Genomic DNA, 17,513 nt, shown 5'->3' with positions numbered 1-17,513 from the left:
AGCAACCTGCCATAGTTAAAATCCAAGACAGCCGCCTTTCGGCCATGTTGTTTTCCTATTGGTCCCAAAATGCAATATTCCTAACTACAGTCGAAGGGGTACTTACACAACTTTAGTTCAAAGGGAACCTACATATGAAATTTCAGAAAGATCCCTTTAGTACTTTCTTAGAAATAGTGATAACAAACTTCAAATACCAAAATCCAAGATGGCCGATCAGTCCCCTAATGGCATATGCAAAACCAGTGACTAAGGGAAACATACATATCACATTTCAGAAAAATTCTTCCATTGCTTTTTGAGAAATAGAGATAACAATCTTCAATTATCAAAATCCAATATGGCTGCCTGTCAGTCGCCATGTTATTTTCTGGTCAGTCCCAAAATGAAATATGCACAACCAGGGACAAACAGGAACGTTCATATCAAATTTCGGACCAATTCCTTTCATAACCTTGTTTTAGAAATAGCGATAATAACTGCAATTGTCAAAATCTAAGATGGCCGCCTGTTGTCCATGTTTTTTTTCTGATCGGTCACAAAATGTAATATGCACTACTACGGACCAAGGGAAACCTACATATGAAATTTGAGAAAGATCCATCAGTACTTTCTGAGAAATAGCGATAACAAACTTCAATTATCAAAATCCAAGATGGCTGCCTTTTGGCCGTGTTGTTTTCAGATTGGTCCTAAAATGTTATATGCACAACTACGAACCAATGGAAACCTAAATGTGAAATTTGAGAAAGATCCCTTCAGCACTTTCTGAGAAATAACGATAACAATATTTAATTGTCAAAATCCAGGATGTTACCTGTTGGCCATGTTGTTTTCCGATTTGTTCCAGAATGCAATATGCATATCTAGGGACCGAGGGAAACTTACATTATGTACATATGAAATTTGAAAAAGATCCTTTCAGTTCTTTCTGAGAAATAGCGGTAGCAAGAATTGTTTACGGACGGACGGCGGCGGACCACGGACGCAAGGCGATTTGAATAGCCCACCATCTGATGATGGTTGGCTTAAGACGGAAATGGGGGTTGAGCTTTGATTCCCTTTTAATTTAAGTTAAATCCGATGAAAATATCAAATGCACATAAACTTCAGTAAAACAATGCATGTCATTCTTTTGTCGTGTGACACTGATTTATAGGCAAGAAGATGGATTTAAAAGCGATCGTGACAGCCGACGATGCATCGACTGTGGAACGGAAGTAGTCTGTAGTTTTAGAACGGTATGCAGAGGGCGTTCTGATTGGTCAACAGCTCTATAAACAATACTAACTATAATTGTCGACCAATCAAGTCTACTTCCGTTCCCCAGTAGATACATCGTAGATCTTTAAGTGTTACACCTTGTTGATATAGTAGGGGTACGGTCCTGTGGTTAGTTCCCGTGGGTTCCTCGTTGTGCCCGTTCAATTTTGAGCCAGACTGGGAAAAACAAATGGTCAGCAGGCAGTCATCTTGCGCTTTGTTTTTTGCAGTTGAAGTTTGTTGTCGCTGTTTCCTGAGAAGTACCGGAAGGACATTTTTTGAAAATTGACGTGTTTGTCCCCAAGTTGTGTCCATCTTTGTTTTTACAGTTAAAGTTTGTTGTCGCTACTTCTGGAGACGTACTATCACCCTCATCGAAAGTCATTTCCGTCTGAAGTATAATTCAAAATATTACAAACTAAGGTTAAGGGAAAAAACTCCAATCAAAATTCAAATATGCTTTTTAATGTTATAAGTACACATGTATATAATATTTGTAAATTTAAAGTATTGGCAAATTAAAAGAATACGTCATTACTCTTGCAGAATTGATGTCATATTCGATCACCACTATAAGGCAGATGGGCAGAACTTCGGTCATATGGTGTTCCTATGGAAACACGATGATCGTTCCAGTATCGGACTACCACCAAGAGCGTTACTGCTGACGTCAGATCAGATTGATCCCACTTCCGGTACGTTCTGTGTGTCTCCGAAGGTTTTCTATAGCCAGCTACTCCATGGAGGTCAACCTCCGTGAAAACCCAAGTTAAATAATTGTAATTTCAAGTTCTCAGATATTCTCAGAGATTCTATATCAAGGCTATAAATCACTTTCACTCTCTCTACCCCTGGGTTATTTCGAGGTCTCAATCCTGTGGATACAGTTGTACTTAACGCTCTTTTGAAAGTATTTATTATAAATCAATGAACTTCATGATTTATTCATCTAATGACCTCCCGTCCAGATTTCTGCATCTCTTTCTACCGATTTTGATGTTTTCTGTCGCTCTCAATAATGTAACTACCCCAATAAACACTCGAAATTTGGCATCACTGACGTGTCCTAGAAGAACGAACCAATTGTATGATACAGTTTAATTCATTTTGGTTCTACAGTATCTTACACTCTATTTGTTTTAAAAGGTATTATAAGACAATAATTTAATTTTGCTTGTAACAAGCATTTTCATTGGCTCAAAAATTTATGTTATCATCTCATAACATAAAAAAAATAAACTGTGACGTCAGCGGAGTAATCGTTATTCACGGGATTTTGTATTTATCGATGCGTTTTTTAAATATCTGGAGCAAAATAAACATGTTAAACTTAATGAAAATGTTTCTTATCGTTGTTAATTAAATTATAAGGGTCAACTGTAATATTTTTTTTACGTTATTGAGCAATAACACAAAAAACTGGGGTGTACTCTTTTCATAAACCGCTTCGCGGTTTATTCAGAGTACACCCCAGTTTTTTGTGTTATTGCTCAATAACGTAAAAAAAATATTACAGTTAACCCTTAATTAGCAGTACGAATTGGGAGCAAGATACAGAGGAGCCAAAAGGAATTAGATCGTACAATTCAGCTGTTTCGTCCTTCTAGGACACTTCAATGATGCTAGGGGCCTGAGGTATTGATGGTAGAAGGCGACAAAAAAACTCGAAAAAGTTCAAATGAAATACTAAAATCTAAATAGAGAGATGAAAAAGACCCATAATTTAATAAAAACAATTTTCAAATGAAATGACCATGGAAGTAACCTCTAGAGTATAGAAGTATAGAGAATGCAAAAAAATCTAAGCACAAGAGGCAACTAAAATGTTGTTTTTTAGATAAGTCCTAAATTTGATATGATATATTCCAAGGGTGTCGAGAGCGAACGAGAAAGTAACCTTTGGATTATGGAGGGTGCAAAAGTAATGTCTAGGAGGAAACTAAAATTTTAAATTAGTCATAATTTGTTTTTGACAGTTTTAACACTTCACCAGATGGAGTTCATGTTTACACATGAAACTTCATCATACGCATGGATAAACGGACCAGAAGCTAACCGATCTGATTTCAGAATCCGCCTAAAGACCAAAAGTATTACGAATCATACCATTTTTCTCATATACGAAGTCAAACTTGGCGTTAGACTACAAGATGTAACGGTAGACACAGACGGGGGAAAGAAAATCCGTCTGGAATTTCACTACCGTAAGCACAACGCAATGGTGAAAAGAACAGCGGTAAGTGCACCATTAGTTAGGTACATGTACCATAATCATACTCCTCTTTTACATAATGATCTATATTTTAATCGGATTGACGAATTCCGAAATCTTATTTTTTTCCCTTGAGATTAAGAATTCGTTCACCTGTCTGTAGAATTTAATTTTGTCTAATTTATAAAATTAAGGGATTCATTTATCAAATCTTCTATTTTTCTTTCAATTTTAATTTTCCAAATTTCTCTTCTGGCTTTTCACACTTTCGGACCCCAATAGCACTACTGATAAGACATAAAAATATTGATTACGTTCTTATCAGTATATGTCAATCACTCTCGATGTTTTAGTGGTATCGTGCGAGGATAATTAATGAGTAAAACACTTTTTATACCTGGTTACAAACCACGTGATTCGGGAAATAACACATTTTCGTTTGCTATCTGGGAATCGAACCCAGTCTGTCTTCTGATCGGCTTTTGGTAATTAAATAAGACTTTTAGGAAAAGCATCTCAAGACTAAATCTGAAAACGTTGTGATTAACGGGATAACTATATCATACTTTTATAGGAAACATCCGAAATTATTCCTGTCGATGACGTAGGTGGTCTGGTGAAGAATGTGAAGCTGATAATACCAGATTTCCAATACCCAATTCAAAAGTCCGTTTTACCTATTTTTGTAAGTATAAGTCTTTATTTTATATTGACATATTATCAAAACACAAGTCAAAAACGATTTTTGATATTATTAAACAAAACGAGTGCAAGGCTATTCCAGTACAGCTATCAGCTGTTGTTGTTGCTCAGTCTTCGTCATCATCTACCAGATCCGTTCTTCGTCGAGGGTTTGAACCCCTATCCCGGAACTCTCTGGATGGTTGGTCAGCAGGGGTAGTCAGTACCTACTCTCCGACGGTTGGATTCCATCTACTTTCTCCTTACTGTATCCACAGCCATTGTGATGCCCGTTGTGCATCACCCCCGCCGTCTTCCTTGTTCCTCTCGTGATGCCGAGGGATCCGAACATCCTCCAGCACGATTTGGCCGAGAATCATCTGTCGACTACTTCCTGAAGTCCGTCCGTGTTCTGCTGTACACTCCTATGCTTTACACTTCCTTTCCCAGGGCGTAGTCATTTCCATTAACACCAGCTTCTTTCTGCTTGTGATAACAACACTTATTCTGGTCGCACTATTGTCTCTATAATCTCGGGAAATTACAATTTCCTCCCGTCAATACCCACTCGTATCTTCTAGTTAGTCTGCTGCACCTACAAGAATATCCACAGGTCGGTATTCCCCACTGTTCTTGAAGGTGTATGTCACTCTCTATCGAACTGGGTGAACGTTGGTCCGCCTTGTTCTATATGCTTCCCTACCAAGAGCACGGTTGTGAGCAAGCTGCCCTAGCACCTGATCATGTATCCACCTGTATCGGCCCTGTGCCAGTGCTACATCGCATGGAGATTTCATATGTTCCAGTCTTTCGGGCCGCTCATATTGGTGACATTAAGGATATCTGTCGATGTTGGAAGCGCATCCATAAGATACAACACTGAAACCTTAGATCTCTGTCCATGTCAGCTTCCCCTCTGCCATCTCCAATTGGAGTAAAAACTTCTTACAATGTAAAAACCCTCTCTTGGACAAATAAACCCGAGTCTTGACAGAGTTGCCCAAGATGTTTTAACAGTATAATGTTGATAAATGCATAAATGCAGATACTAACTGATAAATCCAATGTTGTATCATGATAGTGGATACTGTAATGATTATAGCATTTCGCTAGGGAAGAGTTTTTTTCCTGGTCACCAAAAAACAACATTAGGTAAGCGAAGATGGCGTCGTATGAATTATCGTGTACGAAACTAACCATTGGCTAGAGCCATCTTCGATACATTCTATAGACTTGTTTATGTTTGTATTTGACAGTTGGTCCGCCGTACATGTCTGCCGACTTTCTAGTTATACGGGGATGTTACGGTGAGTATAACAACGTCATCAATTATGTACAGTTTTTTTATTCATTCATTTTGTACAGGGTATCGTGAATCATGATTTCCGCAGTCCTATCAAAAACAGGGTAACTCAATGAGAATGACTATATACGTATTTATATTTTATTCAACATTGTATAATGGCGAAAATGACTGCTATACACATTAATAAACCGATCAATTGTATGTCATACAACTTTCTCGTTATCAATTTATCATCATAATAGATGCAGAATGTATCCGTACAATATACATAGTATAAAAGATTTGCCATTCTGCAACTTCACATGGTGTGACCACAAACACATCACTGGACGGCATGAGATATATAAATTCCCCTGATGTCTTTACAGGCAGCGCCCCAACTGCTTGTTCTCCGGAAGTGATATCAGGAATTACCGCAACAACGCCCTCCCCGGATGTGACCACAGACAACACCATCACTACAAAATCCCCGGATGTGACAACAGACAACACCATCACTACAAAATCCCCGGATGTGACTACAGACAACACCGTCACTACAAAATCCCCGGATGTGACCACTGACAACACCATCACTACAAAATCCCCGGATGTGACCACGGACAACACCATCACTACAAAATACCCGGATGTGACAACAGACAACACCATCACTACAAAATCCCCGGATATGACCACTGACAACACCATCACTACAAAATCCCCGGATGTTACCATAGACAACAAGGTCACTACAAAATCCCCTGATGTGACCACAGACAACACCATCACTACAAAATCCCCGGATGTGACAACAGACAACACCATCACTACAAAATCCCCGGATGTTACCACAGACAACAATGTCACTACAAAATCCCCGGATGTGACCACGGACAACACTGTCACTACAAAATCCCCCGATGTGACCACAGACAACACCATCACTACAAAATCCCCGGATGTGACAACAAACAACACCATTACTACAAAATCCCCGGATATGACCACAGACAACACGGTCACTACAAAATCCCCGGATGTGACCACGGACAACACCGTCACTACAAAATCCCCCGATGTGACCACAGACAACACCATCACTACAAAATCCCCGGATGTGACCACTGACAACACCATCACTACAAAATCCCCGGATGTGACCACAGACAACACGGTCACTACAAAATCCCCGGATGTGACCACAGACAACACTAACACTACAAAATCCCCGGATGTGACCACAGACAACACCATCACTACAAAATCCCCGGATGTGACCACTGACAACACCATCACTACAAAATCCCCGGATGTGACCACAGACAACACGGTCACTACAAAATCCCTGGATGTGACCACAGACAACGCCATCACTACAAAATCCCCGGATGTTACCACAGACAACAAGGTCATTACAAAATCCCCGGATATGACCACGGACAACACCGTCACTACAAAATCCCCGGATGTGACCACGGACAACACGGTTACTACAAAATCCCCGGAAGTGACCACAGACAACACCATCACTACAAAATCCCCGGATGTGACCACGGACAACACCGTCACTACAAAATCCCCGGATGTGACCACGGACAACACGGTTACTACAAAATCCCCGGAAGTGACCACAGACAACACCATCACTACAAAATCCCCGGATGTGACCACGGACAACATCATTAGTACACCAGGTAAACCTTATCTCATAAAATCCACAATGACAGCGATGATAAATATTTATCTACATCACTGACCGAAACATTGTATGTTTAAAATTCTTCATTTTCGATTTAGAGTACCCCGGGGGAAATCCACGTGGTCGGGCAGGTGACCTCTAAACTTTTTCACGTCCGATCGGGAAGCGAATCCCGGCCGACTAGGTGAAAGACGGGTGTGTTACGGCTGTGCCACCCGACATAATGAAGAAAGAAAACCAAAAACAAACAAACAAATAAATAACCCGTACACAAAATATATGTACAAGTACGAAATCCAGAGATCATGTTAACTGTGATTCGTTTTTAATTCATTAGGATATACAATCATTGTTTTATAGGAAACTTCATTATCATATTTCATTTTAAAATGATAGTTAAAAACAGCATATCATTTAATATCCGAAAATTATAAGGAAATGCCAATAGTCGCATCCAGACAATTTTAAACGTTTTCAAAAGGAATTACATGCTTAAACTTCAGAACATATCGTAGTGTTGCATCCCGATATTTTATCGTGTAGGTCTGCACTTTATTTTGATTTCGATGGCTATCGGTCAAGGTTAAAGGTCAAAGATCGCACGTGACCACTTTAAAAATAGAAGAAAAAAATGTATACAAGATATCTCTAGAACTCCTACAGATTTAAAATATTGATGAGTGGTTGGGAGTATATCTATGCGAGTCCCTGGACAGGTTTATTTTATTGGTGAGTGGATGGGAGTATATCTATGTGAGTCCCTGGACAGGTTTATTTTATTGGTGAGTGGATGGGAGTATATCTATGCGAGCCCCTGGACAGGTTTATTTTATTGGTGAGTGGTTGGGAGTATATCTATGCGAGCCCCTGGACAGGTTTATTTTATTGATGCGTGGTTGGGAGTATATCTATGCGAGCCCCTGGACAGGTTAATTTTATTGATGCGTGGTTGGGAGTATATCTATGTGAGCCCCTGGACAGGTTTATTTTATTGGTGAGTGGTTGGGAGTATATCTATGCGAGCCCCTGGACAGGTTTATTTTATTGGTGAGTGGTTGGGAGTATATCTATGCGAGTCCCTGGACAGGTTTATTTTATTGGTGAGTGGTTGGGAGTATATCTATGCGAGTCCCTGGACAGATTTATTTTATTGGTGAGTGGTTGGGAGTATATCTATGTGAGTCCCTGGACAAGTTTATTTTATTGGTGAGTGGTTGGGAGTATATCTATGCGAGCCCCTGGACAGGTTTATTTTATTGGTGAGTGGTTGGGAGTATATCTATGCGAGCCCCTGGACATGTTTATTTTATTGATGAGTGGTTGGGAGTATATCTATGCGAGTCCCTGGACAGATTTATTTTATTGATGAGTGGTTGGGAGTATATCTATGCGAGTCCCTGGACAGATTTATTTTATTGGTGAGTGGTTGGGAGTATATCTATGCGAGCCCCTGGACAGGTTTATTTTATTGATGAGTGGTTGGGAGTATATCTATGCGAGTCCCTGGACAGATTTATTTTATTGGTGAGTGGTTGGGAGTATATCTATGCGAGTCCCTGGACAGGTTTATTTTATTGATGAGTGGTTGGGAGTATATCTATGCGAGTCCCTGGACAGGTTAATTTTATTAATGCGTGGTTGGGAGTATATCTATGCGAGTCCCTGGACAGGTTTATTTTATTGATGCGTGGTTGGGAGTATATCTATGCGAGTCCCTAGACAGATTTATTTTATTGATGAGTGGTTGGGAGTATATCTATGCGAGTCCCTAGACAGGTTTATTTTATTGGTGAGTGGTTGGGAGTATATCTATGCGAGCCCCTGGACAGGTTTATTTTATTGATGCGTGGTTGGGAGTATATCTATGCGAGCCCCTGGACAGAATTATTTTATTGATGAGGGGTTGGGAGTATGTGAGCCCCCACTCATTTTGTTTTTATTTTATCAGAGTGAATGCAATTTTTTAACTACCTACCTCAATTTGGTGACGCAACGAAGTTACGATGTGAAAATTGACACATTGTGATCAAATAGCTATACAACCAATCACTGTTCCTTTATAACTAAGTAGTGATACAGAAGTATTTGTGGTTGTGGAACTACGTGTATACGTTTCCGTCAGTAGTAACGCAATAGACGTTTTTCAGCGCTCTAGTCGCTTCATTCCTGGAGGGATTGTTCGAGTTACAGGGTTTTTGGCTCAAGGTCAAGGCCACTGTTGCCATTTTTAGCGGGGCTGCTAGGGGACACGTATTTCTGTAACAATACCTAGTAGACTTGTTATATTACAACAAACTACTGCACACATTAATAATACCATTTTTTTTAAAAAATTTTTTTTTTTTATTTCGCTATAGATTTACCAACTACTGACAAAACCAGATGTTGTAATTGCACGAATAGCGTGCTTATTTGGGGGAACGCTATGGACTCTTTGGATCCCGGAGACACGGCTAAAATAAAGGAACTTCTTGAAATGTTGAATAAATTGAGGTCTCAATTGGCTGTCAACAAGACATCTCCGACGTCATACCGGATTACAAAGGTGAGCGCTATGGATATGAGGGCGTCTGCGACTAGCATTGGCTGTCTTGGAGTGGTCGCCATTATTGGGACTGTCTTGGCCATCGTGTCCATGGATGTCATATTTTTTGTCACGTCGAAACGGTGAGATGATAAAACGATGAACAGTTTATCAAGTCACAAGCCAAGGCTATTTTTTTTTTAAATTTCTATGTACATTCTACAGGCGTCTGCTTCTTGTGTTGATTCTATTAACTCTTTCAATCCTAAGAAACTTAAGTGGATTCGTTCATACAATCATCATTTGAAGTCCAATATGGTCAGTAGGGGTGAAAGGGTTAATACTAACCGGAAGCAGACGCCTGTGTATTTTCCCTTATGTGAAGGAATGGTAAAGCCGAGCCATATTTGAAAAAAAAGTGTGTTGTCGTCATGAACTGATTATCAAACTTCTCTTGTTTGCCTCGAAGTGAATGGTTTCTCTGTAAAGAGCGTCCGATATTACGTCCGGCCATTATTTTACCAATATTTTTCGGTATTGATTGATAAATAATTTATCTGGCACCAGATTTATAAACCAATTCATCAATTTTATCACTTGAGTTTTTTTTTCATATGCCATAATCTGGTGTCGATTTATATCAAGCAAATAAAATATATGCGTTAATTAAATTTCTGTATAATAAGAATAATAGATTCGAAAAAATAGCCAGGTAAATATTTTCCTCTGATTGACAAAAAGAAAGAAAACACAAACCTACACCAAAAATCGAGTTTATGGCAAATTTATATATCATGTTGTTGTTCTTTGTAAAGTACAGTCCTCAATTTCATCACAGGCGTCTGCTTCTGGTTAGTATTAATAGAAAAAAATATTAGCCCCTACTTCTACTAGAGGCTAGCTTTTTTTTCTTTAAACTTAAGAAATCCCTTAACTTGGAATTGTCTACTAGAGAGCCTTATTGGGTTAAAAGGGGAAACAAATACTTAGTTACGAATCATTACGAAAAAATTCAAGTTCAAGAATGTTGAAACTGAGCCCAAGTCTTGTTAAGTAAATTTCATATGCGTGTCTTGAAAAGGGGTTGGTTACGTCCTTGCTGTCGTTATTACGTCATTGACCAGAGGAAGTACGTCTGTCAGTCTGTAGACGGACGTTTTTCCAAATTAGTACTTTTTAGACTTTTAAATCCTTCCTCGATTCTTTACTATGATATTATACACCTGCAGTACCTAAACTTGTACTACAGTAGTCACACTTGCGACTTATCTAGTTTTCTCCCTTCGATAATCTCCATTGGTGTAATACTCACTTTAGGTCTAGAATAGGTTTTAGACAACACGCGCTCTCGTTCGCATCTTTTCTTTTCTATTTTTACTAAGTATTGGTGGTCTACATGGCAAATAGTCAGTAAATGAGCTTGAAATTTGTCAATGGTGTCCAGACAAAACTGCATGTCTATATCTTATTTGTGTTTTGCACTTGGATTGTCAAATTTGAGTTTGAATTACGGTTTAATTTTAATGACAGTATTCTGTTGTTTTTCTTGCGACTGATTTTTCGTTTCAGTGATTTCCTGGGACTTGCCCTTAAGTAATCGTGCTGTGCTACATACAGTTAGGACTATCAGATTACCTTACGGTATGTCCAGTTAACGGCATAACAATAACATCAGGAATGAAGCAATACAATTTCTGATCAATTCTGTTTTTATTTCCTCAGTCAACAAAATATTCAGTCGTATAAATAAAATTAATAAGAAACATTCACATGTAATTCTGTTTATTTAGAGATGGGTTACAATCGAATTTTCAATATTTTTGAGCATGATCGAGACATTTTATCTTACACACTAATATCGTGAAACAATCTCAATAAATATGAACTTTAAAAAAATGTATCTGCCGGTCGACTGTTCTTCAATTACAAGACAATTGATTTCTTTGTGGTGTAGAACAAGCTAATTTTCAAAATTGTGGATTGTCATTAAATATTATGTCTGAAAATATATTCATCATTCCTAAGCATTCCAATTTTGGGACCCAAATCTGAAGCTATGTTTTGTTATTTCCAGCGCTTCTTATTCCAATTTTTAGCCCAAGTCTGAAAATGTATTTTGTTATTTCAGGGTTTATCTTTAGAATATGAGATATGACTGATCATGCAGAAATAATATTGTGTTATTCCAATCTAATTATTAAATATTTGGCCCAACTTAGTCTAAAACTAGTTTTTTTCCCAGTATTTATCATTTAATTTACAATGTTGTGTGAAGCTGTATTTTGTTTAGTAGTCATGTGCTTACTAATAAAAATTTTGGTCGAATCTGTATTCTATTATTTCTTCAAATTTTCATAAAAAAAATATGACCTTACTAGGAAGGAAACTACCAGTTTGTCATTCATGCATTTTCATTAAAACTACAATTTGTCATTCATTCTCATTAAAACTTTGGGGCCTAATTAACTAGGTTTCAAGGATAGGCCTAACTAGGTATGAAACTCCAAAGCTTTCATTATAAAGTTATTGCACTTGGTTTCAAATTTTAAATATTCAATACTAGAAAAATATACTGTAACAATTTCACAGGCACACTGAAATAACATACTATGAAAACTTAGTGCATGGAACCCATCTTTAAATAGAACACAGGCATCTGCTTCTGGTGATTATCTATAGGGGAAAATATCAGTTCCAGTTATGGGGGGGGGGGTTGAAGGGGGCATGTAGCAGCTACTTATGTCTGTCCTGTCTTGTCTGGTTCCATGCAATGTACAATGTAACTAGCTAATCTCAGGAACTGCTGATGCGATCTCACCAAACTGGGTTTCGGGATGTCAAGTGGTAGTGGGGGAATTCATGTTTTACAGACATTTTCTGTATAATTTCTATTAATACCAACCAGAAGTAGACGCCTGTGAATAGCCACAATACCTACAATACACCCTCAGTCTGCTTGTTAGTGAAGCATAAAAATATCATTAAAAAAGTAACCATCAAATAGTCGACATACATAAAACAAATATATGTAATGGAAATATGAACATACAAACCCTGTAAGGTAGATTAGTGTAAAACAATGATATATTTTCAGACAAGCTACAACCAAATTGGCCTCCTTTCTCCCTACATTGTGAGTTAATGTTAAATAAGGTACACGCTTTAATGGGAGGCAGATTTGAAATTTTGCCTTTAAAATGCAAACCCTGGCTACCCAATATGTCGTTTATATCTAATAAAGCATTAATAAACTGTGTAGTTCAGTAAAGACTAGGCTTACACATCACACAACAATAACCAATTCAGTTGCTACTTCACATAGCTACATAAAGATTAAACAAGAGGCCAAGAGGACCCGAATCTCCCACATGGATGGTAATGAAGAATAGCCAACTTAGTATTCCGGCTCCATAGCAAGATTAAACAAAGAGGCCCAGAGGACCCGAATCACCCACATAGATGGTAATGAAGAATAGCCAACTTAGTATTCCGGCTCGATAGCAAGATTAAACAAGAGGCCCAGAGGACCCGAATCACCCACATGGATGGTAATGAAGAATAGCCAACTTAGTATTCCGGCTCGATAGCAAGATTAAACAAGAGGCCCAGAGGACCCGAATCACCCACAAAGATGGTAATGAAGAATAGCCAACTTAGTATTCCGGCTCGATAGCAAGATTAAACAAGAGGCCCAGAGGACCCGAATCACCCACATAGATGGTAATGAAGAATAGCCAACTTAGTATTCCGGCGTGATAGCTCAATTGGTTAAAGTGTCGGCCATGTTACCTCTGGTGCAGGTCCGAGGTGCTTGGTTCGACACTCCCGCCCCAAGTTGGTTTACATTTCTCAGAAAGGGGTCAGTCTGTTGTGTCCTTGGGCAAGACATTTTATACGAATTGCACTGGATGAAATGCGATGGGCCTCCTGTATGTTGTTCAGTGATGTAGTCACCAACTACTACAAGGAGGCCCCGCCTCAAAATGACCCTGACTGTTCAAACAGTGATAAACCCAGCAAACAAAAAACAAACCCTAGGTGTAAGGAAACTTGAAAAACTTAATTTATATACAGAAAAGTCTTACTTTAATCATTTATTTATCCATGGCCTAATATCAATTCTATGGGTAATCCAGAATTATTGAAAAGTTTATTACAGGTTTTTAACCCATTTACTCAAGGTGACCTTGAAATTAGATGTTTTTAACCCATTTACTCAAGGTGACCTTGAAATTTGATAGAGTATATGAGAAAAATATTGTGTTCTATGCCATCATCCAAAGTTTCTTGATCTTTCGGCTAATGAGTAAAGGTTGTGTGCGAGACCTTGAGATAGGTAAAGGTCATTCGTATGAGTAATCTCAATTGTACTCTATCCCAGGTGATAAATATTGGCATTAACTTTTGCTTATAGCTTCCTAGAAGTTAAAGGTCAACAGAGAATGAACAGCAGATCCTTCACCATACCATCAGCTGAGTGGCACTTTTAGTCAAAAGAATTCCGACTATGGCAACACTGTACCACATTAGAGTTTTCATTCTTCATTCTTTTCATTCAGAATGTGCTAACATCTCTGGTTCACAGGAGTCAAGTAAACCCTGTCAGTAACTGGTTATCATACAGTGTTACCAACCCGTAGTGATTATATATAGTAGTTACAATGTATCATACAGTGTTACCAACCCATAGTGATTATATATAGTAGTTACAATGTAAAAAGGTCTTAAAATCATTTTTATTGATAAGATACATGAAGTCCTACCCTATGTTTAAACAATATTTTGATTATTTTGCTTCTAAAAATGTTTTTGATAAGTTAAATTGTGATAGAAAATTCCAATTAGTGAATACATTTATACAAGCATTAGTGTAATTTTGTCATATTCATAATTGTGATCAAACCCTGGTTTCATAACCAAAGTTCCTGAACTTAAGGAATTGCTTTAACATAAAAAATCTGAGTTGGAGACATTGAAGTCATAATATAACACAAAACAATGGCAATGTACATAAGTTTCTATGGCACAAACATGAAATTTAACATAGACAAAAGATTTTTTTCTTTAACAAAACATTTAATTGTGTAATTAAGGATGTATATATATATGCTACCTTCCAGTTTCTATCTATTTCATAAAGGATAGATTACAATCTTTACAAAAGTCCTGTAAGTTATCAATTTTGTTTTTGCTATTAAGACACATTTTGTAAACTAAGTGTCCAATAGGTATACTGTACAGATTACTAACATGTTTCTACGTGTTTTCCGTAAATTTCACAATTTTTTTTAGGTCATTATATAGTGTTAATACATCACATGAGCAACTATTAACACAACTGTAGCAAAACCTTAAACACTGAATTTTACAACATGAAAACTGATAACGGAAACATTACTTTTCACAAAAATTTTAGTGTGCACAAAATATTGGAACTCGATAACAGAGACTGACCTACAATTGTAGGTCGCTGTCCGTAGTAGGTACACAATTTTGCACGATCAATTCAACTCATGAAATAATTTAGAGTATTCAAGACAAAACTAGGCAACTCTTACAAAGCAATAGAAAAAAGAATCTGATAAAAGAATCAATTTAAATCTTCTGGAGAACTGCCATGTACATGGTAACTGTATGTACCTGAGTTTAAATTTGAAACCTAATAATTAATGATCAGTACTTCATGTACAGACATCAAGTCTTGTATCTCAAAATGAACTGTATGTTATACATATAGAGAATACATGGTCTGTATCTAAAATATAAGCAGTAATTTGGCAAGGATAAAGAAAGCCAAAAGTGGCGAGTCATGGATAGCAACTGTTTGTCTTTCTGTCTCAAGTAAAAAATACAGCTTATATTTTAAGACACTGACCATGTCTTCTATTCATCCTACAACAGTCATCAAATATTAGCATTTTAAAGTGAAACAGTATCAATAATGTTCCAAATATGTTCGCCTTTTAAACACTGTTTTTACTTGGAAGTAGGTCAGTCAAATTGACGCACATGTTAAGATTCAAGAATACAGCTGTTTTCAGTCACTGCCAAATACAGCAAAAACATATGTAGTGGGTGTATTCAGACAATACTGATGCCAGTTGCAGGATAAATGCAAATGTAAATATACATAAAAGTCTATATATACAATGTTCCATTTAAACAGCTGCTTCAGGCTGTAAATACACCTAATTGTGTTCATACACTTGGTTTGGTTTGTTTTTGTTTAACGTCCTATTAACAGCCAGGGCCATTTAAGGACGTGCCATGTTTTGGAGGTGGAGGAAAGCCGGAGTACCCGGAGAAAAACCACCGGCCTACGGTCAGTACCTGGCAACTGCCCCACGTAGGTTTCGAACTCGCAACCCAGAGGTGGAGGGACACCTTAACCACTCAGCCACCGCGGCCCCGTGTTCATACACCGATAATATCTACTTATCATAGATATCTCTCTTTTAAATCTAGATATCTCTGAAAGAAAAATATGGATATCTGTTTGAAAAGGAATATCTGTATCCAGATATATAGAATTTTTAAACCAAAATTGTCATGCACCTTGCAGTTTAAAGTATCACTTCATAAACAGGCCCTGATGTCAAACGTCACTGAAAACTTCATTAAAACAACCACAGATATATATGTACAAAACAAACTTTAACAATAATAATTCCTTTGGTTTCCTAAAAACATTTAACTACTCTCATAAAATATATATTACAAGTGTTCAAAACATGTAAACATATACATATAGCAACTTTTTTAGTCATGTACATTGTGAAATCTGATTTACCGACACAGTTTATGATCTCGTCAATATGTCGGATAAAACGTTGAGTAGTCGGTAAAGTCAGTGTCGGAAATAACAATGGATGAGGCCGTTCAGGGTTGATATATATGGATGGTTTGTTTGTTTGTTTTGTTTTTGTTTAACGTCCTATTAACAGCCAGGGTCATTTAAGGATGTGCCAGGTTTTGGAGGTGGAGGAAAGCTGGAGTACCCGGAGAAAAACCACCGGCCTACAGTCAGTACCTGGCAACTGCCCCACATAGGTTTCGAACTCGCAACCCAGAGGTGAAGAGCTAGTGATAAAGTGTCGGGACACCTTAACCACTCGGCCACTGCTGCCCCTATATATATGGGTGGATATTACAGAAAGTTGTTAAAGTTGGTGTCGGAAATAACAATGGATGAAGCCGTTCAGGCTAGGGTGGATATATATATGGTTAGGTATTACAGGACGTTTAAGTCGGTGGTCAGTAAAGTCAGATTTTACTATATATACAGATGCTAGGGTATGGATTTCAATGAAAATCAAGCATGAAAACAATCAGCACTCTATTTAATAAAGGAACTGGTAAAGCTTCAAATCAGCAGGAAAAAAATGAATTATACACACAAAATAGAATATACAAGTGCAGGGTTCAGGAATCTTCCAATCAAATAATTACCATAAATTAAGTTTCTGAAGGCATTTTATTGTGACTGATCATAATAACTATATTCTGTGCTCTTTCAATAATGTGAAGTTATATGTTTATCCATTTTGTTATAAAACTAAGATTTTTCTTTTTTACAAGTTACAACAATTTTTTTTAAAGCAGGCCAGTCAAACCTGTCTAAAAAGACTCTCAAGGGAAAAATTCAAAGTCAGTCGTTATAGACAGGGTTATAGACAGGTTAGATATACTTTGCAAAGGGATCATTGGAAGAGGTCTTTATACACAGGTTGTCACTATAGCATATTTGACTGCTGTACATAGTGACTCTGGCTGTTATTAATAGGATATTAATAAACCAAATACTGTACATATAAATCAACTTATACTAATTAATCTTGATGGCCTA

The 17,513-nt window shown here is 37.6% G+C and overlaps 1 protein-coding gene and 2 long non-coding RNA genes across 3 annotated transcripts; 2 read left to right on the top strand and 1 right to left on the bottom strand.

The window, feature by feature from the left end:
• The first annotated feature begins 5,397 nt into the window (after nucleotides 1-5,397).
• LOC117317295 (polycystic kidney disease protein 1-like 3) lies at nucleotides 5,398-11,092 on the top strand. Its single transcript, XM_033872080.1, has 3 exons — nucleotides 5,398-5,463; nucleotides 5,831-7,138; nucleotides 9,501-11,092. Exons 1-3 carry the CDS (start codon nucleotides 5,427-5,429, stop codon nucleotides 9,812-9,814), a joined length of 1,659 nt encoding a protein of 552 aa, XP_033727971.1. The 5' UTR covers nucleotides 5,398-5,426; the 3' UTR covers nucleotides 9,815-11,092.
• A 343-nt stretch (nucleotides 11,093-11,435) lies between these two features.
• On the bottom strand, nucleotides 11,436-13,975 carry LOC117317298. Its single transcript, XR_004530161.1, has 2 exons — nucleotides 13,894-13,975; nucleotides 11,436-13,853 (listed from the first exon to the last, which is right to left on the bottom strand). It is a non-coding gene; the product is annotated as an uncharacterized LOC117317298 (long non-coding RNA).
• Nucleotides 13,748-14,333, top strand: LOC117317297. Its single transcript, XR_004530160.1, has 2 exons — nucleotides 13,748-13,848; nucleotides 13,889-14,333. It is a non-coding gene; the product is annotated as an uncharacterized LOC117317297 (long non-coding RNA).
• The last annotated feature ends 3,180 nt before the right edge of the window (nucleotides 14,334-17,513 follow it).

The sequence above is a fragment of the Pecten maximus genome, chromosome 19, assembly GCF_902652985.1.
Source record: "Pecten maximus chromosome 19, xPecMax1.1, whole genome shotgun sequence".
Lineage (NCBI taxonomy): Eukaryota > Metazoa > Mollusca > Bivalvia > Pectinida > Pectinidae > Pecten > Pecten maximus.
The sequence above is the reverse complement of the archived record's forward strand: the minus strand, read 5'-3'. Positions and strand labels throughout refer to the sequence as shown.

Coding starts and splice junctions, on each gene's coding strand:
- LOC117317295 (XM_033872080.1), top strand. CDS start 5,427: ATGTCTGCCGACTTTCTAGTTATACGGGGATGTTACG. Junction 5,464..5,830: donor AGTTATACGGGGATGTTACG/GTGAGTATAACA, acceptor ATGTCTTTACAG/GCAGCGCCCCAACTGCTTGT. Junction 7,139..9,500: donor CAACATCATTAGTACACCAG/GTAAACCTTATC, acceptor ATTTCGCTATAG/ATTTACCAACTACTGACAAA.